At 35.8% G+C, this 24776-nt stretch overlaps 1 protein-coding gene across 2 annotated transcripts in view; it reads right to left on the reverse strand.

Annotated features, from left to right (window-relative positions):
• The window catches only part of Ipo9 (Importin 9), a 132573-nt gene that overhangs the window by 75308 nt on the left and 32489 nt on the right, over positions 1–24776 (reverse strand). For both annotated transcript variants that reach the window (XM_081762244.1, XM_081762243.1), the window contains exons 6-9: positions 23382–23528; positions 11486–11637; positions 8555–8656; positions 5823–6051 (exon numbers count right to left, since the gene is read on the reverse strand). In XM_081762244.1, coding sequence (XP_081618370.1) covers positions 5823–6051; positions 8555–8656; positions 11486–11637; positions 23382–23528 — 630 coding nt within the window. The remainder of the gene's footprint in view (positions 1–5822; positions 6052–8554; positions 8657–11485; positions 11638–23381; positions 23529–24776) is intronic.

The raw sequence follows: 24776 nt of genomic DNA on the forward strand, positions 1-24776 counted from the left end.
ACGTGGCAGGAAATTGAGTACAGACTATATGTGCTTAGGGCCACGAACACTGCACATATTGAGGTGTACTAATGAACTTTGTACGTAAACTTTAAGTTGCACTATTCACTGCAAAGGGCCGAATGTAAAAATCTTTGTCCATTAAAGAGTTGTGAACGTTTGAAACTAAAGATAATTTCTGGACACCTTGTTTTACAAAAGCAGATGCTTCGTAGCACCTTATTAGGAAAATCTGATATCCATAATAATCATTACCTAAACTTCATCAAAATAATATTGCAGGGTTCCTACTGATCAGGATGGCCTCCCAAGTGCCAAATAGCACAATGACCTACTAATCAGGAGAAATTTATTTCCCTGACCTTTGGCAGGAAATTCCCTGACTCTCATGACAGGTGTCGGATGATGTTGACATAAAATAAGGAATAAAAGTGCTTTCAAAACTAGAAACAAACTGACAGCTCAAAAACATGTGCAAATTTGTTTTAAAGAAGGGAACCTACGTCACATAGTTATTGCGGTCAAATCGTAAATGTCCTTTTAGTAACAGTGGGTGGAGGTTTTTCCTTACAACAGACCTTAACATTTCAATGTTGCTGCTAGTAAACACGTGTTTCAGAAAGAAAGAAGCTATTTTAGTCTTTCTTTCTTTTTTCCGTGTGGAAGTAATTTTTGCATTCAGTTTAATTGTTTATATTCATGTGCATTCGATTATTATCTTCGTATACAATCCTGTAATTATATTTGTATATGTGAGATCTCTTATTATACCGGGTGAGGCATTTAAAACAGTTTTTGGAAATATCTGGAAAACTACAAATCGGATTTCAAAAATGTTGTTCGTCTTGAAGGGGGAAACCCAATGATACCACACTCGACCCCTGCCCCATCCCCTGAGAGCGGGAGGGTGGTCAACTTTGAAATCTTAATATCCCTATTTTTAATAGTATATTCAGATTCTCCATGAAAAAAAAAAAAAAAACTTAAGTTTTGTATTGAATATATTTTCGTTGCGTGGTAGATGGCACTGTAATCGGCAGTCAAAATGGGTTACAAACAGTTGAAAAATAATATCTCAAGAAATACACACAAGATTATGAAAATTAATACTTTTGATATCTTCGCAAATGCTATCAAATAACACCATCGTTGATTCCCCCACTACCATCTCAGGAGCTCAGAAATGCAGTTATTTTAAAATCTGTAATGAGAAACTAGTGTTTTATAGCAAAAACACTTGATCCTCCAAAACTTAATACATTACTTTGACTACATTGTTGGTGTAATTTCTGCCACAGATGTCACTTAAATGGACAGCAGTTGGAAACATTAATGGTTTGTTTTTATCAGTGTATTAAAATCTAGTTTTAGCGTTCCCCAGGAACAACGACGTGGACGTAGTAATTTGTTCTCTTCGCGATGCTTTTTTAATGTGAGTTCCCTTGCCTCTCACCACCGAGATGCTTGTTTCAGGTGAGTCATCTTGCCTCTCACTATCGCGGTGCTTGTTTTAGTAGTCTCCTTCCTTCTCACACATCTCCATTGCTTACTGGAACAAATGTTCGAAATAATGACCATTTTCTGCAATACACACTGCAAATGTTACATATACAGCGAGTCTGACCATGGAATGCGAGGCATGATCGCAGTCCTTGCTTCATAGACGGTAATTTTAATGATAAAGAATATATCGTAGAAAATAGTCACCATTTGGAACACTTTCTTATCATTTGTCAACAGTGTTTAGGGATGGGCACCAGCAAGTTCAAGCGAGTTTTCTGTGAAACTCGAAACAGACATCTTTGAGCTCAACTCGGGAACTCAACTAGAAAAATTCCCTCCAACTCGACTCGAATTCGGGTCGAGTTTAGAGCTGGGTCGACCCAAAACGAGCCAAATCCTGTGTGTAGTTTCAAGTATGCTCTTCAAGTATCCTACATAGATAATATAATTATTATCAATGATACTACTACTACATATTATTATTATTATTATTATTATTATTATTATTATTATTATTAAAACACAGTGTATAAATATGAAAGATAGGCGGTTTGTATTTCAATACTAGAAACTACTTGTTTGCCGACCTCGATAGTCGTGAAGCCTAGGAGGCAAGGACATCGTTCAGAAGGTTCTTGGTTTGAGTTCCACAGGAGCAAGTATTCCGGCTCGAGACAAAAACCGTTAGAAGTTATTAGAAGGCTGGCCAAACATGTTCAAAACTGCTCGGCCCGGGCTTAGGCTTATCAACGGCTCGAGCAGCTTTGCTCACAAATCATTCACTAACGAGTCGAACCGAAAAATATGCCGACCCAGCAGTTCACCCAACTGAGCCTGCTCGAGCTCTTGGCTCACTTGAACCAAACGAGGGAATGGCTCATCCCAAACGATCCAGCTCGAGCCGATGGCTCACCCCAAGCAAGCTGGCTCGAGCCATCAGCTCAGTTGTGCCGAACCGAACTAAGGTCGTTATAAAAATCCCGTCTCGTCTTGTTATCGAGACAAGACTAAATGCGACCAGTGTCTCCTCTCGTGAGCAACATAAAAAGTATTCCACATTACTGCTTACATTTCTCATGACTTTCGCTTTGCAGTCTAATCAGGCAATGATTTGAAAACGAGTTAAAACGAGCTGAACGAGCAAGCCATTTATGAGACTCGACTCGACTCGAAACTCGAGTCCATAAACAGTGAGTGACTCGGCTCAGAACTCATAGCTCGACTCGTGCACATCCCTGATGGTGTTTACCCAATTTTGATTTTTTGTCGATTACAACGCCATCTATCACGCAACGAAAAGAATGTTCAATACAAAAGTTACGTTTTTTTTTTCACGGAGAATCCGAATATGCAATAAAAAATGGAGTTCCTATTTAAGATTTCAAAGTTGACCCCCTTCCACCCCCGGGGGTGAGGGCAGGGGGCCGAGTGTGGTACCTTCGAGACAAACAACTTGTTATAACTTTTTTAAAAATCTGATTTATAGTTTTCCAGGTATTCCCCAAAATAGTTTAAATGTTTCATTTTTAAGTTTGTAAGCCATTTTGATTTTTGTGAAGTACAGCGCCATCTATCACGCAAAGAAAATAATGTTCAATACAAAAGTTACGTTTTTTTCCCACAGAGAATCAAAATATGCAATAAAAAATGGGGGTTCTTATTTAAGATTTCAGAGCTGACCCCCTCCCGCCCCCGGGGATGGGGGCAGGGTATCGACTGTGAAATACTTGTTTCTTACAAGCAGGTTTACTCAGTGTATTAATAATTTCCTCTTCATAGATACTGGAAACAAAATTTTATATAATTACGGTTTATGGTAATGATTTGAATACATTCCTTCGTCTTATATATATTCATCACTGTAATGGGATAGACGGTTAGCTTCAAGCATCAACCTTATTTCTGAATTTTAGTTTTTTACCCGAAAAATCAATAGTAATAAACATTTACGAACATTGTACATTCAATATATTACTTTGTGACGCGCTTTTTTTGTCTTTAGTGTGAGATCGAGGGTTCGCCTCCCGAAAGACAGGATGTGGTTTGTATTTTAGAATGCGGTTGAACTGTGTGGAGCCACAAGTAATATATACTCGCGAAATTGAACGCTAAACTCAAACAAGTTAGAAATGAAACTTGTTTCTTCGCAGCCAAGACGCTAATGATCATAGTTTTTTTTTATACACGCAGTTTCTAAGTTCGATTCTCGGTGAGCCACTTGCCTCGCAAGGTTCTGATCCAACAGGCAGTAAAAATGAAATGAAATCTTTGAGTTTTACGTCCCACGGTTATGCCGGTTAGGCTAAAGGAGACGGTGATGATGAGTAATGAATGAAATGGTGGAATGAAGAAAGTGGGAGGAAACGGGAGAACCCCGAGGAAACCCACGCACACGGTGTTTGTCCACCACAAAGTTCACTTGGCGGGGGCTGGGATCGAACCCGGGACAACAAGCACCAGAGGTGAACGCTCTACCACTAAGCCACCGCGGCCCCTCCAACAGGCAGTAATCCCATCTCACCCTCACATAGCCTCGGTACTGAAATTTCACAATCAAGCGGAACCAAGATCATTTATTTGTAAATATTTGTAGACAAATTTCTAACAAATGTATATCCTCCCAGCCCCAAATTCCACATGAACTCGGACATTCAGAAGTGCCTTATAATTTATTTTTTCCTCAAACATTTTTAAAAATGTTCTACTGTTTTTAAAAAAAAAACGTATTAAAAAACACTACTTTCTTTCCAATCACAAGCAAGATCTTATTTCTCTTTGTTTGTTTGTTTGTTTGTTTCATTCATTCATTCATTCACATACATATATATATATATATATATATATATATATATATATATATATATATATACAGCCTTCCCCCCTTCCCAGCATGCACAAATTGGGATGACAAACATATCCTTTCATTCATCCAAACAAACCAATATTTAGAGATTTTCGTTAAGACTCTCAAGACAGTTTCGCCGAGGACTCATCGGGATGCGCACGAAGTGGCAACAGCGTACCACGTGCTTTTCCAAACGTCAATTTGTTTCTAGTTTTGAAAACCCTAAAATAACGGTGAATATTTACATATGAGAACATTTATTCTATAGAGACAAATAGGAATCAATTCCTCATACGTATAGTAAAATCGCTCAAATCGTCCCCAGGCGGCTACAAAGGAAGCGGAACACCATTGAAGGAAACCGCGTGTTTCTTTGTTACATGGGAGGGATAATTGAACATGTCCTTCCTGTTGAGAGTGGCCTGCCAGTTGACCTGCTGAAAGAGAAAGCGATGTTGCAATTTTCACCCTCCTGCTTACTGATTCTTCAGTAGTCTTCGCAGTTTTATCTTTAGTCTTTGCAGTCTTCGCAGTCTTATCTTATCTAATCGCAGTCTTATCTTCGCAGTCTTTATCTAATTTTTCGTTACTTTTGTTTTCATTGCATCCTCCTCCTTCCGTCTCCTTTAGCTTGAAGTGCACAGTTATGGGACGTTAAACTGAAATATTTCATTTAATTTGAATTCAATTTGGATATGTTGTAATGAAGAGAAAAAAGAAAGCAATCATTAGTTTCATGAAATGTGCTTATATTACTCTTAAATATAGCATATTGTTAATATTATGTAACTTCCATAACGATAACGCTTGTACGAACCTAACATGTTAAGTAGTTCGCCCCTGTTCTCCCCCCGTCCTTGACCGCCCCTGTTCATACTATTATACTGAATTTCTTTAATGATTGTTGTGTTTTATTATTATTATTATTATTATTATTATTATTATTATTATTATTATTGTGATTATTATATAATGTATCCATTGATAACAAAAGTTTAGCGATGGCAACAACTATTACTTCGACACCGAACACGTGCTGTTTATGGCTTATTTGGAGTGTTATTTATGAAGGCGGTTAGGGTAAATTTTCTGCTGGAGTACAAAGGAAGCCGGTCGGGGACCAATAGAACGTCTCGACTATACATTCAACTTACCTCCCATAAATAGGTATTATAATAGTTGGCTAAGGTAAAATAGGTGTACAATTAATGTTGAAAAAAATATCTTTTATAAATATTCCCTGACTTTCCCTGATTTCCAGTCCTCTCCCCTGAACTTTCCTGACCTGCAACATTTTCCCTGACCAGTAGGAACCCTGTATTAACCCTAGCTAGTTTTATTCAGCCCAAGTATCAAATTGAGAGAGGACACTTAATGCAAAGTACGTTTGTTTGTGTCCTCCACGCACATATTTCAGGAATATTGTTGTTGACATTCGCTAATTAAGTATTAGCTAGTGTATGTAAAAAGTTACCTGCACGGTCAAAATCTTTCGTCAGGATATCCATTCGCACAGGAAAGTTGTTTTTAGCTTTCGTTTTCACTTTATCTCTAACTGCTGCCAAAGCACACAAACAAGCTTCATCAGTCTTCCACCAATATATATTTTGTTGTTGGCGTTGTTGTTCCGATTCTCGCGAATGCGTGTCTATAGCTTCATCTAGCGCATAAAGACTTGTTTCACCCATTTCTTTACAAATTATCTGCAATAAAATTTTAACGTTGTTACAAAACGGTCAATACAATCCAAAACTGAAAGTATAATTTGTATTAGAACTTCGTCCACATCCTTCAACGATAAAGCAAATACAAAATTATATATTTCTGTCACCTACAGTGAAAATCCGTACATAAAGTTAAATAATGAGGATTATTTTTAAACTTATTACTAATTGAAACAAGCCTGAGAGAAATTCATCCCCAAACACTTGACTGATTGACTGCATTGGAGTTTTGAGTTTCTTTCAACATCGAGATTGTAAGAGACCTGGACTTACAGCTTAATGTGGAATCCAAAATACATAGGTTTCCGTGTTTTGTGTGTGTATGTCTGAATACATACGAAATTTCAGATATAACATAAGATATGCATTAAATAAATATTCTCATTCACTCTAAATTCACCCTTTGGAATAAATATCAAACTACTGTATAATGAACGAACAAAAAACTTGCCCTAAATATCCTCTTGTCATTACTTTTAACATTTTCTACTTTGGCTGCGCGTCGATCACGAAAATATTGACGTTCAAAACCGGGAATAAAGATTAAAAAGAGAAGGATATTCTCTACGGACTTTTACAAAGAATATACTGCTAAAAACATAGCTGGATTTCTGTAAGCCGTTTTAACAGACGCCTATGGTTTTCAATGATACATTTTGTTCTTTCTCTTTCTTTCTTTGTCTTGCGTTAAATCTTGATAGCGTACGACTACAGCCATATTAAATTCTAAAACATAATGAGAGATTTTTTAAGTAAGTATATTTTAAGCGTTTGCACTCTCTGTGTGCTGTAAGTGCAAATCTTATCATAAATGTATTTCAGTATTCTACGAATACAACTCAGTACTTGAAATCATAACTATATAGATAAATGAAATTTAATAAATTATCTTCAAGAACGAAAGAAAGGAAAGAATGGAACTTCAGATGTTTCAAACTACATGAAATACGAGGGTAGTCCCAAAATTCCCGACCTAACAAAGAAAATGCAAAAAATGGGAAAAATATCTTTGTTTCTTAACATAGTCTTCTTTTAGCTCGATACACTTTTCCCAGCGATGTTCAATAGCTTCGATACCCTGTTTATAGCGAGAACCATCGAGCTCCTCAAAATAGCTATTAACTGCAAACTTCATCTCTTCATTGCTGGCAAATCTTTTACCACCGTGCCGTTTTTCAAGTTGGAAAGAAAAATAATCCGAGGGGGTTAAATCTGGAGAATATGGTGCATTAGGATGCAATTCGAACGTTACATATTTTGAACTTGGAAAATCTCTATAGCGGATGTGTGAACTGGTGCATTGTGTTCATGAAACAACATTTTTTGTCAAATGCAGCAGTTTTTTTTCTTCTTCCTTGATTTCATCACTCAAACACTGCAATAAGTTTGCGTAATACTCGCCGTTAATTGTTTCCCTTCTGATGATAATGAAAATTATCCCATGCTCATCCCTAAAAGCTGACGCCATGATCCCGTCAGCAGATAAAACTGTCTTTGCCTCCTTTGGAGCCGATTCTTCCCTTTCATTCCATTGTTTTGACTGTTCCTTCGTCTCAGGTGTGAAGTGATGAACACATGTTCCACCGTTGGTTATGAGTAGACGCAAAAACCGGCTTCATTTGCTGTGAAACATCTTCACGACACTCTTTTTATTTCACTGTGAGCAAATACGGCACCCCATCAAGGCGCACAGCTTTTTCATGACCTAATTTTCAATCTATATACGACGTATAGCACTTTTTGAAATGCCTAGCATGCTTGCTAGCTCGCGCAGTTTCAGTCGACGGTCATCCAATACCATTTTGTAAATTTTCTTTGGCGTGGTCACCTCATTTGGTCGACCACTCAGATGTTTGTCTTTGCAGCTCGTACGGCATAGTTTAAACTGTCATCCAATATTTTGTTGTTATAAAGGAAGAAGCAGACACTCTCAGAACAGAATCCGGCTCGGGTTTGATATTGGTTGGACTGAGACCTTCGAAATGAGAATACACATAACGATGACCTATTTTTTCCATGTTTACAAATTCACTGAGAGCGTTCCCTATTGATGGCTGCCAAACAAATATTAAACAACGTATCGCCTTCAAACTTAAGTTTTATAAGGTTGGTACTTTCGACCATAGTAATGTTTTTTAAACAACCGCCATCTATACGTCACGTCGGTACTTCAGAGATTACCGTCATAAGCCATTTGGTTTAACATTTAATGAAAAAGCCTCCGAATCTCAGGACTATAACAAACGAAACAGATAGATATAGTGTAATGTCACAACCACAAAATAAGTGTGAAATAAAACTTGTATTAATTCCCTATTGTTTACAAAAGCTATTTTAGTTCAGTTAGTTCGAGTCTCATTATCGACTTATCCCATTCACTTTTTGTCTACATGTCGTACAAATAAGAACAATAATAAAATCGTACAGTGAATTCTTATAATGTTCTTTTATTTACTAACGAATATTCTGTAACTTTACTCACCCCAAGTAAATCTTTAGCTCCAGTTCGTAAGCAACTATCCTTACCGGCATTATCCTCAAGGTGCTCTACAAATAGTCCTATATCTGTACACCAGCCAACAAACTGAAATATTAATATTTATGAGTAAGCAGTGCGTGGAAATTTAGAAATTACCAACGATTTTGAAATATCTCTCCGTCTTCGAACTTACTAATTTACACCAACAAAAGAAAATAAAAAAATAATTTCCCTATTTTCAATGTACACCGTCATGTTTTTCAGTTGCTGGATTATCAAACATACTGTGTGACCTTTCACGGCACAACTTTAGTCATAACTTCATTTCTTACAGCCTCTTGTGACCAGTAACTCAATAGCTCTATTTGTTACACTGACAACATAATTTGTTAAATGTAAGCTTAAACAGTTCTAAGATACAAAAGATAATTCACTTGTTGCGTGTCCCTTTACAGTTCTTTTAATATTTTTAATATTAATTCGCCCCAAAAAGTTAAAATATGGCTCTCTCAAGAGGAAGTTTCATTCGAAATGTCTGTATTAGACTAATCATTACCTTTTCCCAACATTTCACAGTAAAACTGACTTCGATAGTTCAGAATATTTCTAACGGATAAAAGGATTTCACAGAAACAATGCATATATGTAAGCTGTGCAACTGAAAAACTAAATATGAATTAAATGAATTTCACAATAAGAAATAAAATCGAAATCCAGCTCCAATATTACTCATATTTCTTTGACTAACGGAAATCAGTCAGTGTTGACCGGTAGGTAAAAGTAAGCAATAGTATTATTACACACAACTCTACACTAAGAAAATTACGTTTTAATAATACCTGTCTATAGTGTAAAGTAAAATTGTATAGTTGTGCGAAAACTTCAATAACAACCCATGAAATTTATTATCCTTGGACTTTCCTAGGCTCATGTAAACTCTAGAGAACACTACTAGAAATTATAAATACATAGTCAATTATAACGTTTTTGCTATAGCTTAAAGCTAGAAATGCTTTAAAATGAAATCCACAAATTTGCTAACTTAAAATGTATTGTCAAAAATGTCTCAAGATACAAGATTATTCTTAGACCCCACATATTTTTAACAGAAAAGCTTCTCACTGTTGTGAATGAAAGCAGCAAATGTTTGGTTCTCTACTAGTACCTCATTAGGATTAGAATTAGGAAGTAGATTTATGAGTTTTCGGCGTCCACGGCCGTGCTAGTCCGTTGCATACGAAGGATAACGTCCCTCGGCGAATACAATATCCGGGGAATTAAAGAAGGAATAGGAAGGAAAGAAGCGGCCACTGACCATTATGTTAGGTACCATCCCGGCATTTGTATGATATGAGTGAGAAAAATATCATTCAGGATAGCTGACCTGAGAAAGCTTTTACGCTTTTTCGACCGAGTGTCCCCACTGGGAATCAAGCCCGGGACCACTCGCACCAAAGGCGAGAGCGTGGCGACTACGCTACGCGGGGCCATTACCTAGCACGGGAGTATTAGAAGTCAAAATCTATTATATAAAAGAGAACGCACAAATCCTTTGTTAGCTCATCACGCTAATACGGCTGAACCAATTTCTTTCATTTTTGGGAGGTTATTAGGATTTGGACCCTAGATGGTTTTTATCATATCACTTTAATTTTTAATTACCAGTGTCTTGAGATAATTGACCATTCAAGTGTCCATAACGTACAAATCCTTTGTTAGTTCATCATAGGTATAAAAATAAACGTATTTATATGCAACCCGCATGACCGTGTCACTCGGCGGGTTAACATAAATGACAGACGCTATAATGTTAAGATTTACTGCAATTTGAAAGCGAAAAAGTAAAAATTATCTAAGTAACAAAGTTTATTGCGTTCCGGGGTGACCGCAGCGAAGCGGGGCGGGTTAACATAAATGACAGGCGATATAATGTTAACATTTACTGCAATCTTCTATGGTTTTTATCATATCACTTGAAAGCGAAAAAGTAAAAATTATCTAAGTAACAAAGTTTATTGCGTTCCGGGGTGACCGCAGCGAAGCGGGGTGAACGCTGCTAGTCTTATATATAAAAGAGAACGCACAAATCCTTTGTTCCCTCATCACGCTAATACGGCTGAACCAATTTCTTTCATTTTTGGGGGGTTATTAGGATTTGGACCCTAGATGGTTTTTATCATATCACTTTAATTTTTAATTACCAGTGTCTTGAGATAATTGACCATTCAAGTGTCCATAACGTACAAATCCTTTGTTAGTTCATCATAGGTAAAAATAAACGTATTTATATGCAACCCGCATGACCGTGTCACTCGGTGGGTTAACATAAATGACAGGCGATATAATGTTAACATTTACTGCAATCTACTATGGTTTTTATCATATCACTTGAAAGCGAAAAAGTAAAAATTATCTAAGTAACAACGTTTATTGCGTTCCGGGGTGACCGCAGCGAAGCAGGGCGGGTTAACATAAATGACAGGCGATATAATGTTAACATTTACTGCAATCTTCTATGGTTTTTATCATATCACTTGAAAGCGAAAAAGTAAAAATTATCTAAGTAACAAAGTTTATTGCGTTCCGGGGTGACCGCAGCGAAGCGGGGTGAACGCTGCTAGTAGAAAATAAATAAATAAAGTCCTACCATGTTGAAATAAAGTTTGATACAGAACTGTCGAAGAGAGATAAATTATTGCCATAACCATGTATCTTTCAACATTAGATATTTGAGTTACTGCGTAACAATAATAATAATTTTAAAAAATCATAGTAAGAAAGTGTGATTGGATTGAGAACCGAACCCAGGTCGCCGGCATACTATGTCAGTGCGCTAACCGCTATGCTAAGTCCGCTTTCTCACCACACACACATTCCACTCCTGAGGTCGGTTCTCGAACATTCACACTACATATGAACCATTGCGTAACAAACCTGATATTCGGTAACTTTCATACACTGGATTAAGTAATACATCACATTTCCTAGCATAGGAGTTAATTTCTTACGAAAAGCTGGCAGCTGAATAATCGAGCCGACGAAATCGAAAATCCAACAAATGAGTTGTACATACCCTATGGGCTCATCTGAAAATATGTAAAATCAACTGCATTAAACGCGTTCGTCAATTTCATACACTAGAATAACACATTACATCAATAACAACACAGTTAGTAAAAACAACAAAAGGCGAGAAATTATACATAATATAGTAATTACCGTCAAGCTATATAAAAAGTAATACGTAGACAAACATAAAAGAATGTAAATAGTGGTCATAGCAGTTCAGTTTTCTCCTGGTACGATAAAATACACTATTATATGCAAGAGTACAAATGATTCTCCACTCATTAACGCCTACGCCATACTACCATACAAGTAGCTAGAAACGTGAAATTCGGAAATAAAGTCATTTTGTTATGGAAGCAAGTGATAAGAAAGGGTTTTTTGAAATACTTATCCGAAGTGGGTGGAAGTAAAGGGAAGTTAAAGTTTTTGTCAAAAATAGAGTATCTACTGAAAAACCTGAGCAAAGGGGGTCTCTATAGATAGATGGAGAATCTACATACCTTTAGGATTGCCGTTGCTTATTGACTACTCCGCTCCCATATCTACGCCATTGCATTTGTCAGGTATGACTTTCTGTGCAATCTTTAGATCCGACACAAATATGTTTCGTGTTCACGAGATATTTGGCATTATATCAGTATCTTCTTCGGTTCATCAACACTTCTTATGTGCAAACTGTGCTTCAGTCGACCCATGTAGATACTTTTTGCTTAATTCCATATGTACTATGATTTCCTCCAGTTTGTGCATTATCTTACTACCCCGTATAAACAACTTCTACAGGACTTAAATTTACTACGCAAATGGCTTCAGAGTTCTGATGAGGGGTAAGAAAATTTCCAAGTCCTGTCGCACATATAGAGGTCATACTTCGTAAAACTCAAGTCTTAATTCAAGAATAATCTGTACATATTTCCCAGTTTCTCCAGCTAACAGTTTCAGTGACCTTATGAATAGTGAAAAATATCTTCGTAACTCCCCCTCCCCCATCTTAGTATTCTCATTTCGTAGAACTCCGTTTACTCCTAACCAAGGTTTAATAGGTATATTTGAACAACTTTCAATTTACTATATCAACCAGTTCGTAAATCTAACAAACACTTAGAAAAAGTTCAAGCTCCCGTTTCCCTCCTTTGTTTATCTAACGCTTATGAGTTTGAAGAGAAAGTTTGTACACAGTTTCAAACTCCTACGCAAGCAGTTTCGAAGATTTTGTTTATCATAGGTTAGGTGATCACCTGTAGTATATCATGTGGGTGGAACGGAGGCGTGTATTGAAGTGGGAAGCCGATGGGGATACAAATTAGGAGACATCCAAGTATCAGTATAGTTAGGTGGCGTAAATGCATCTACAGGTGGCCAGTCTGTAGGTGTGTCATGAGGAACGGTGTCCAAGGTAGTGACTGCTTACAGAAATCATGGCAAAACATCAGCGAAAAGTATTAATAGAAGTGAACGGAAGAAAAGCCTTAAGTGCCAGGGATCGCCGAGCATTGAAGAAGAATATCACTATAGAGAAAATGCGGTAAAAGTGACTGCGAAATTCAATCAGCACCTGAAACCTTACCTTACTCTACACAGCATTACGAACTTTAACACCATTCTCAGGAATATCGGCTAGAGAAAAACAGTTTAAATCAAGACACTTCCTAAATTCACATTACGTGTGTTTTTTCATTTCAGACATTAATGACATTACATACAAAGCTAAGATAAGGTTTCAACTAGAAAATCACGGAGATCAAAATATGTTATTGGTGTATGGCGTCCCGGGTTCAATACTTAGTGGGAGGGCCTTGAAATTTAAACGTATTACGGAGATTCGGATTCCACTTTAAATTTTAAGTCCATGTCTCATACAGCCTCAGTAATGAAAAGGACGCTAAACTCCAACCAATCAAAAACTATTACCATACCACTTCAGAAATAAGGCTAAATAAACCAAAATTAATTTCTTGTTCGTTTAGGGTTTAATAAACTTTGAAGCAAACTAAAACAAATAAAGGTAACAAAAATAAAAAAATAAAACATAACAGTGGGAACCTTTATACTGTTTCGCAGGTTCATTTCCAACCTGAGAATTACACGTCAAGATACAGTACAACAATTTTTCATTATCTAGTTTTCATACAAGGTAGAAAATAACTGAGTTAAACTACGTGTGCACAATGGAAATGATGCAAGAATTATTATTACTAGCTGAACATGCGCCCTCTACACATCGCATCATTCTCATATGAGCATAAATCTTATCATTCCTCAAAACATCTGTACATGTCCTTTAACAGACACAAGTGAAAGGCGTCTTGATAAAAATTGGCAATGGGTATCATAAAGGGGAGATATTTTTCGATAATTTTTTTCAAGATCTCGCATCGTTTGCAAGATTTAAGCCTACTTCCAGTTGGAGTTAGAATTGTCGTAGGTATGTTAAATTTTGTATATGAATGTATCGTAATGAAAATTGACAAAGGAGTATCATAAAGGGATGACTTTAACGATTATTTTTTGAATATCTCGCACCGTTTGCGAGATATAATTCTACTTCCGGTTTTACAATTATTGTCGTAGGGACGTGAAATTTGGTATTGGCCTATGTATGTATCTTGATAAGAATCGGCAAGGGGTGTAATAAAGGAGAGATATTTTCAATTATTTTTTCAATATCTCGCACCATTTGCAAGATTCGATCCCACTCTCGGTTTTTATTGATTAACTGATTATCGTTTACCGCCCGTTTTCAGCAGAGATGCTATATGGAATGTCGACTTACACTTTAAAGTGTAATCTGAACTATTTCTTCTGTATGTTCCCTCTGGGGATCGAAAACAGGACCCTTTACACCAAAGTCGTGCACGCTAGTCCGTAGACCACCTGGGAATGCTTTACAGTTTTGAGTTAGAGTTGTTGTAGATAGGTGAAATATGATACATGTATGTATTTTGATAAAAAGAAAAAAGGAAAATGGAGATCATAAAGGAGAGATTTTTCAATTATTTTTCGATATGTCGCAATGTTTGCGAGACATGATCCTACTTCCGGTCTTAGAATTGTCGTAGGGGATGAAATGTGGTATATGTATGTAGCTTGATAACAACCGGCAAGGGGTATTATAGAGGGGACATTTTTTTTCTATTATTTTTTCAATATCTTGCACCGTTTACGAGACATGATCCTAATTCCGGTTGTAGTTGGAATTGTCGAGTCAAAAATGAAACCTTTAAAACCCACGTTAATGCCTGGTAGGCTAAAGAAGACGGTGATTAAGAGAAATGAATGGAATGATGAAATGAAGAAAGATGGAGGAAACGAGAGAACCTGGGAAAACACACACACGGTGTTTGTCAACTACAAAGTCCAATGGCGCGAGTCGAGATCGAACCAGGGACCCCACACACCAGAGGTGAACGCTCTACCACTGAGCCGCCGCAACCCCAATTGTCGAGTGTGATGCAATTCGCTATATGTATGTATTGTAATAATAATCGGCAAGGGGTATCATAAAGGGGAGATTTTTCGATTATTTTTCAATATCTAGCACGTTTGCGAGATATGAGCCTACTTCCGGTTTTGAAGTTAGAATTATCGAGGGAGACTTTTTCGATTATTTTTTTTAATATCTCGCCCCATTTGCGAGATAATGATCCTACTTCCGGTTGAAGTTTGAATTATCAAGGAAGATGCAATTTGGTATATGTTATGTATTGTAATGAAAATCGGCAAGGGGTGTCCTAAAGAGGAGATTTTTCGATTATTTTTCCAATATCTCAAACCATTTGCGAAATATGAGCATACTTTCGGTTGGACTTAGAATTGTCGTAGGTATATTAACTTTAGTACGAGTATATGTATGTATCGTAATGATAATCGGCAAGGGGTATTGTAAAGGGAAGATTTTTTTCGATTAGTTTTTCAATATCTTGGTCCGTTTTCGAGAAATTAGCATGCTTCCGGATTCGAGAATTCAGAGCTTGTGTTTAGGAGTTGAGATGTTGGACGTCATATCCTAGCGAATTTCGTTCACGCAATGCAAAATTTGTGTTTTAGTTTGCGCTAATTAGCATAGTAATTATAATTTCTTTTTGCATTCTCGCCGAATAGTATGTGAAGCGTCTTTAGTGACTAAAAGATTTTGTAAAGCATCAGTTGTTTTGATTTTGATAAATGGGTGGTTACTACAATGGATTTCTGTTGGAAAACCTCGTATTCGAATCCACCGCCATGAAAAGTTTTAATATGCTTGAATTTCAATGCGTAGGTCAGTGGAGCAAGAAAAATCTCCTGTGAAGAAAAAAAAAAAAAAAAAAAGATATACTCGAATGACGGACTGCAGTATGTTAATGAATGGAGAAAAAGATTTACAAGATTATTTCCTTCAATTGTTTTAGATTTGGTACAATTTTCTGATTTATGTATGATTAGTGTTTTCTTTCTTCTTGCATGCAGTATGTAATAAGCAAATACATTACAAACACAATTAATTATAATGTCAGTGATATATAGTGCTCATTGAGCAAAACACTCCAAACAATAAAGATTCACCTTAGATTGGAGACATGGTTATACTTCGTATTTCATTATCATTTGCCCATCAAACAAATGCCTGAGAGATACACAACCCCTATCTACAATGATGTGTTGGAATGTATAACTCATAGGATATGATGCCTTACTTTTTTAAAATTTCAACACTTCCAGTGCACCCCTAAAAATTCTAATAAAGAAACAACGGCCGTGTATTTTTAATATTCAATTAGAACTGGACAATCTACACAAAATTTGGAATCGTCCAGCGAAAACGGCACGTTTCTAGCACTTGTGGGTTTTGAGATCTCATTGTCGAAAGGATCGGCGACAAACATATAAACCTAGAATTTTAATATATAGACTAGCTGAACCTGCGCTCTCTACACAGCGCATCATTCATATATGAGCATGAATCTCCTTGTTATTCCACACAACATCTGTACATGTCCCTTTACAGACATACGTAAAAGACATCTTGATAAAATCAGCCAGGGGCACCATAAAGAGATTTTTTTTCAATTATTTTTTCAATATCTCGCACCGTTTGCAAGATTGAGCCTATTTCCGGTTGGAGTTCCTAATTCATGTATGAACAGTGTTTTCTTTCTTCTTGCACGCAGTATGTAATAAGCAAATACATTACATACACAACTAATTATAATGCCAGTGATATATGGTGTTCATTAGACAAAACACTCGAAATAATAAAGATTCGTTTTAGCCTGGAGAAATTGTTATCCTTCGTTTTTCATTATCATATAAATGTAATCAAGAAAGTTCTGTCGCTTTTTGTGGAGGTTTGTGTTCCACACTGCGAGCTAACCCCCTCACCATATAGACGTGGCAATGATCATGGAGCTAGAAAGATGGAACAACCGCCACTTGTAAGTTTTTCCACAACTGAACACAAACAAAAGTGGGCCTAATTGCTGCACAATACGTAGTTTTTGAGATCTAGCATGAAACATATCCAAACATTTAATTTTTTCCGGGCTACGACCATCGTCACGCACGTGCTTTCTTCGCGTTTTTATCATGTTCTTACTTTTTTCTTCATGTAATATGAGTCATGATTTTTTTGCAATAGTTTATTCACATACAGAATTACTTTGTGGCCTAAGCATTATTATTATTATTATTATTATAATAATAATAATAATAATAATAATAATAATAATAATAATAATAATAATAATAATAATAATAATAATAATAATTATTATTATTATTATTATTATTATTATTATTATTATTATTATTATTATTATTATTATTATTATTATTATTATTATTATTATTATTATTATTATTATTATTATTATTATTAACTTTGCCCTTCTGAGATATTACGCACCAAAAATGGCATCAAAATCACAAACTTCAACCTTTGGACTCCCATAAATTTACAGTGCTAATAGTATCATAGCTGTTGATATTTCTGCAGACTATACATGTAATACTATTCAGTACAAAACTTATGAACCCCCCACTTTATGCCATTCCAAAATACAGTCTCTTTAAAAGTGAAATTGTCTGTACTTTTTCTGGTGATTTCATGTTTTGGTTTGCAACACTGCATATTTATTTAGAAGCAAGAGTATATATTCTCCGCGTACCTCAGTCTCCCCTGTAAACATTCATTTTTGTTTGGTGTTCGTCTGATTCGTACGTCCTGAGCAACTTCAGTTTTCGTAAACGCTTGAAAATGCCAAAATTGGCACTCCACCGTCAACAAAGATGGCCGCCATTCAGGAACACTTGTACATACGACAACGTGAATAGTGTTATTGACCTTCTTATACATAAGGTTCGTCACACTCAAATTTTTATAGTTTTCGGAGATGGTCGAGCAACCATTTTCACTATCTTTGGATCACTTCAGATGGTTGACTCACAAAGGAAGTGAATTACTATGTATAGATATTGGAATGAGTTTGTAGCAAATTTGTAGAAGTAACACGATATCAAGTGGAAATATTTTTTTTCTTATAAACCCATATCCGTCCGAGTACGCCTCATTGCGTCTCTTGCGGGCTTTCAAGTTGCCATTCAGATTTAAGCAAAGCACCAGCAATGTCCGTCAACCCGCCATACGTAAGTTCTCTACTGGTTGCCTAACCGTAGTTTCGGCCTGCAACAATGTTAATCTTATGGGCTCAAAACGGCCCTTAAAATGTTGAACAGAACAATAACAACACGATTTTTGAAAATTAGAATGAGAACTCGACAATCTACACAAAATTTTGAATCGACCAGTGAAAACGGCATGTTTCAAGCACTTGTGGTTTCCGAGATCTCATTATCAAAAGGATTGGCGACAAACATATAAACCTAGCATTTTAATATATAGACTAGCTGAACCTGCGCTCTCTATACAGCGCATCATTCACATATGAGCATGAATCTCCTTGTTATTAATTACATCTGTAAATGTCCCTTTACAGATACAAGTGAAAGATGTCTTGATAAAAATTGACAAGAGATACTATAAACGGGAGATTTTGTCGATTGCTTTTTCAATATCTCGCACCGTTTGCAAGATTTGAGCCTACTTCCCTTTGGAGTTTTTAATTCATGTATGATCAGTGTTCTCTTTCTTCTTGCATTCAGTATGTAATAAGCAAATACATTGCACACACACAATTAATTATAATGCCAGTGATATATGGTGTTCATTGAGCAAAACACTGCAAACAATAAAGATTCAACTTACTGTTAGAGTGGAGAAATGGTTATCCTTCGTTTTTCATTATCAATTGGCCATCAAGCAAACGCCTGAGAGGTATGCAACTTCTGTATACAATTATGTGATGTTGGAATGTATAATGTGTAGGACATGATGCTCTAGTATTTTTTTTTTTTTTTTTTTTAATTTCAACACTTCCAGTGTACCCGTAAAAATGTAATAAAGAAATAATGGCCATGTTTTTTAAATATTCAATTAGAACTGGACAATCTACACAAAATTTGCAATCGAACAGTGAAAACGTCATCTTTCTAGAGCCTGTAGTTTTCGAGATCTCATTATCGAAATGATTGGCCACAAACATATAAACGCCCACAAATGTATAATTTAAAAGAACTCCAAAGATGGCAGAACAATTAATTTGTATTGATTTTGGAAAAGGCTTATTAAAATACAAAAGCTTTAAACAATAATTTAAAAAAATTAACTTTATATGAAAAAGGACTACTTTAATAATTTATTTAAAGTACATGTAGTTTAAAATATTTGTTTCTGTTAAACGTGAAATCACAAATAACCGTAAATCAAAGGTTTGAAATCCAAAGTTATAGGTTGGAGCTCAGGCGCTTTTGTTGCTATTGTAGCATTTTAATAGATTATTATTATTATTATTATTATTATTATTATTATTATTATTGAAGAAAAAAGTTTCTGCCATGAAGCTCTAAAGGGCATAGACCTATAAGTGGCGATGTAAGCTGGAAGATTGTGGTTGTGGAGAGCAGATTCTCCTCTCTTCCACATATGCATATCAAAATGCAGATGAGTGCACATTTCCCTATCAATATGTAAATTTTGTGCCATTATCATTGGATGAGTAAATTAATTGTTTTGTTTATTAAAATATTCTTATGCCTGTTTCGATATTCCAGCGTGAAATATGACAGTATTGGTAAAATAATCTGTAAACTGTATAAATTTAATTTATCTATTATGTTTAGTAAAATATACGTAATGGTAGATTGCATTGCATAAGAGCATCGATCCTGTGAAGGAGGAAGTTCTTTACAACCTCCAAGAACAGCGAAGCTTGGACAGAAAGTTTTTCTCTTTTCTTCGAAACAGCAGTCAGGCTTGACATCTGCTGTTGTTTACTAAAACATGGAGGATGCATAGCTTGGTACAAAATTTAAGGAAAAGATAATAGAGTGACAGAGTAACCGATGGAAAGAAATGAAGTAATGGTTGTGAGCACTTCTCTCGACATTGTCGCCTACCTTTGTTTCCACTTTAGTAAGGATATTTGTGGGACTCTCTGGAATTTGTAGTTGAATAGAGCAGGTTTTCACCTCCCTCTAGAGAATTTAGTGACTTCAATAGCTCTAGCGTCACATGACCAACCGTCGTTTGACAGGCAGCAGAGTCCAGCTTCCTTTTTCCCAGAATGCAATTGTAGTTCAAAATTGTGTTGTTTTATGTTAACTAAATTCAAATAAAATTACCAATACTGTCGTATTTCATTACAATGTTCTTGGAACTTGCGAAAGTAATTCTTAACTTTATTTCCTTTCGTGGACCACTCCGGCAGAGATTAGTAATTCTCTATATTTTCAAAACTATAACTGCGTTTGGAGACTACCTCACCCTCCCTCTTTTGGAAGATGTGCAGGTGGAGATTTTGCAGACGACGCATCACCAATGACTGGAAAATGAAGGAATAGCCTAAACAAAAGAGTTGTCATGGTTTGGTTTATAATTCTGTGTATGATATTAAGACTTTATTATTCATTGCTTGCTTCATATTAATTCCTACATATATATTATGTTCATATCTTGTAAAGTAAACAACAGTGGGCTGGCAGTGTACAGGGAAAGATCTCCTCTAACCACCACCCCTTACATGAGGGCAGCACCGACTAGCGGGCTGAGACACAAAAGGGGAAGAAAAGAGAAAAGGAGAGACCTGGTGGAATGATGGTGTTTTTTTTTTTTTTTTTTTTTTTTTTTTTTTTTTTTTTTTTGATGGATGATTCTTGAAGTTTTCTTGGTGTGACTGTGTGAGATGATTCTGCTACAGACTAGAGATTATATAGATATATATATAGAAAAGACTAATCATATCGAAGAGTACTTTGTAAAGGGAGTATAGATTTGAATGCGTTTCTGTATGTTTTATTTATTTATTTTTTTTTTTTTTCTGTCGGAAAGTGCATTGCAACCACTCAAGCCGGTGATAGCCTAGGGCTGTTTGCTATTTTTGAAAGCAACGGAACATCGGGGTGAGACTGGATGGACTCGGGGAAAGAAAGAAAGAAAAAAAAAAGAGCGCACAGAAGAAATCGGAGGCTCTTATGAGTGATGGATAGTTCCTTTTGGGAGTGAAGTGTTGTGAGTTGGAATACAAATTTATCCACAGTTCTCTTGGTAGGTTTTAAGTGACATTTATTGAAATGAATGCACACTTCTGAACTCTCGTTAGAGATTGCTTTTCTTCATTATTTCAGTGCATTTACAGTTAGTCAAGTTTAAAACGACTGCGTTCAACACAATACCAGTTGTGAAAATCTATTCCCAAGTACCATTATTGACCAAGATAACTATATTTGAGTGCCGTTGTTTCGATGGAAGAATGATTTAATTGTAATTAGGTTTGTGAATACGTCATTTTAAACTAGCAGATCCATTAGAGTAAAGGACAGAGTCAACTATAGTTGTCAGATTTCTTTTTTATCTGACTCAGGTCGACGAGTTTCTCATCTCGAAAGTGAAGGGAAGAAAGGAAAGTGGTAGTTCAGTCCCAATTTCCTTTTCTTTCTACAATGTATCGGTTAAACAAGCAATTTTAAGTGTTCTGCATGTAACTGTGCTACATGATTAACTACTTAAACCGAGACGAGACGAGATTAGTGAGACTGTGCAATGTCAATCATGAGCCAGGAACTATGACAGTGAAACTCTTTGTACTGTGATTTATTGTCACAGAATATTAACGGTGTTGCTTCAACTAACGAGGAACATAACTATAAACTAGGAACTAATGTTTACATGTTACCTCATATCGAAATTCATTTTTTTAATGTTTTTGTCTTTCTTTCATATTTTATTTGTGCAAGTGAGCACATATAAACGAGAGTGTTATTATTAATAAGGAAAACCTATTATGGAAAATTAATACTCAAGTGGTGCACCAAATCACGTGTAAAATTTTAAAGTTTTGACAGTATCCAATCCATGGAAAATAAATGTTTATTCAGCAGAAACATTGGATCTTTCATCTTCCAGAGCGGTGAGTAATAAAAAAGAAATAAATAAATAAAAAAAATGCATTTTCTCTCAGGATGGAGAGGTGAGGTTTCCCTCTAGAAACACTGAATAGCTGACACTTTCCCAGTTGGGGCTAGGGAAAGTAAGGCCCAAAAGAACCAGACTCATTCCTCTAGTTGTGAGTGGTAAGGGAGGCTGTAATAAATTGCCATTGGTATTTGAATAGTTGCACCATAGCCGGGTATACTACAGAGGTTGTGACGTAATTTTTTTCTTTCCTTTTTTTTTTTTAATTCATACACATACCTCTCCCTCCTTTACTAGAAAATATATGGGTCTATCTAGAGGTAATAGTATTCTATACCACTTAGTGGTAACCCTGAGATAAGCATATGGCTCTTTTGCTATATTATTGCGTTATTGTGGTAGTGGTGGCTCCAGAGGGAAGTCAAGGTGCATAGCTTCTCCTCAATTTACGTATGTGATTTATGTGTATTACAATTTTATATTTAGATGGTATTGGTGACCCAACCACCAAGAACGAAGAAACCCACTATCGTTACACGCATTCCACATGGTCACCACATCCCAAGTTGAACTGCTGTTGTTGCTGATTCGTAAGATTAAAGCGAAAAAGCCTGATGTGTATAATTGGAAAATAAGTAATATACACAAATATCCAGTTCCGATAAAGTACATCCTTATTATAACTACTGAATTTTGGTGCTCTTCTACAGTTTTATTCAGCTCATCATCTTAATATGAGTATGTGATGACAGATCAAGAGCGATCACCTAAGGTGCAAATAGACCTTGGTTCAATTCCTGGCTATATTAGTTTGAGGTGTACATAATGTTAGTAGGTTTCCTTGATGTTGTCCTGTTTGTTTGTCCTCCTCGCTAGTTTAGTGACTAGTGCGCGTGTCTTTAAGTGAACGAAGGACTATATTCGATTTTCATGTGAATCAGGTATCACTTTAAACTGCTAGTCTCATTTCATATGCCTCGCTGTTGACAAATAATGTTAATGCAAACCAATCAATTCCATGTTATCCCTTTTTCTCATCCCACCAGTTCTTTCATTATCATTCCCCTGCACTAATCATTCGTCTCCTTCAGCTTACAGGATTTCATATTGGGACGTTAAACTCAACATTTCAATTCCTTAATTTAGTTCATTAAAATATTTCCTGCTGCAAAGCATACTTCGATTTATATTATACATCAATCTAATCAATCCACATATTTATTTCTATAGAGGTTTTAACGATTTAATTTTACTTACCATCATACCCTGAATCTGTCGCTCTATTTAGCTCTGTCTTTTCGTAACAATCCCATGTTCTAGTCAACAAAGTCCAGACAGGATCCAACAAATCATCAAGGTGTGGGCTCAGAATCTTCGGAGCATGCCTCATAGCTACAGCCAACGCTGAAACGAACAAAAATGTTTAATTTTTAAATTACATTAAAAAGAAACAATATTGAAAGCATCTGACTCTCCAGAAATCCCTATTAAATATATTTACAGGTTTCCATATTTTCATGTTTCACACCAATCTATGTGAACAACTTTGAGCGAAAATATATATGCAACACCGTTGATTATAAAAGTATTACAACAAAGTACGTACCCACCATATTACCCTTACTGTACAACTGAGCTTTCTTGATATAATGCTGATAAATTTTGCCATATAAACAACACTGGTGCATCAAAATTTCACATCATGCATTCCGAGTCACGTGCCATCTACTCGTTCCAAACTTTCAAAAACAAATTGCTTATATTAAATTAATTTACAGAATATGAACTATATATTCTAATTACTTCGAACGAAAACTACTCTTATTTCTAAAGTGTCACTGAATTTGCCCAAGATAGCATCATACAATGCTGAACGAAATATGAAAGTATTAAAGTCACTTTGGAAAATTGGTAATTTTCGATTATAATTAATTATAACAATAACATTGCTTACTGCAGGAAGTAAAAGAAGAAACAACAAATACGGAGTATCCTAAAAGCCCTCAGTTTAATACTTGACTCCGATCTCATAAACAGTGCACACTAGATCTCTGACAGACAGAAAGCATTTAAAGTTCGCCTTTTTAGTATGTGATACGTTCAACCCTCTGAAAGTTTTGACCCATTCAAATAACTTATCTACTGATATCTCACCAATTATTTTTTAATTCGCTGAAATTTTCTTGATCAATTGCTAGTTCGTTGATCTATTTGAAATTTTTGAAGTTCTCAAATTTTTCAACACTACAAGTTTTTTTTTTTTTTCTTTCCTTTATGGCCAGCTGATTTTTAAAAATAGTTTTAATGTCCTTATCCAGGACAGGCTGTAACAGACCTACAGTTTTACGTGAAATCCACAGGATCTAACATTGGTTTTCTGCGTCGAAAACGGAAACGATAATGAATTAAGAAGTTCAGTGGAATTAGGCCCATTCGAACTGGACTAAGTTTAGAGAAAAATGAAGTTCTATTAGATTCTACATTAACTCAAATTTATTTGACACATAGATCGTATCTGTCATACGTATTAGATATAAATTTGTGTTTCTTTCTGCAAATATATCAGAAAGTACATACAAGACATTTATTCTACAGTACTAAACATATTACAAAAGCACTACATGGTACAAAATTGAGCGTTTGAGGATTCTA

The sequence above is a fragment of the Thermobia domestica genome, chromosome 6, assembly GCF_964235325.1.
Source record: "Thermobia domestica chromosome 6, izTheDome1.hap1.1, whole genome shotgun sequence".
Lineage (NCBI taxonomy): Eukaryota > Metazoa > Arthropoda > Insecta > Zygentoma > Lepismatidae > Thermobia > Thermobia domestica.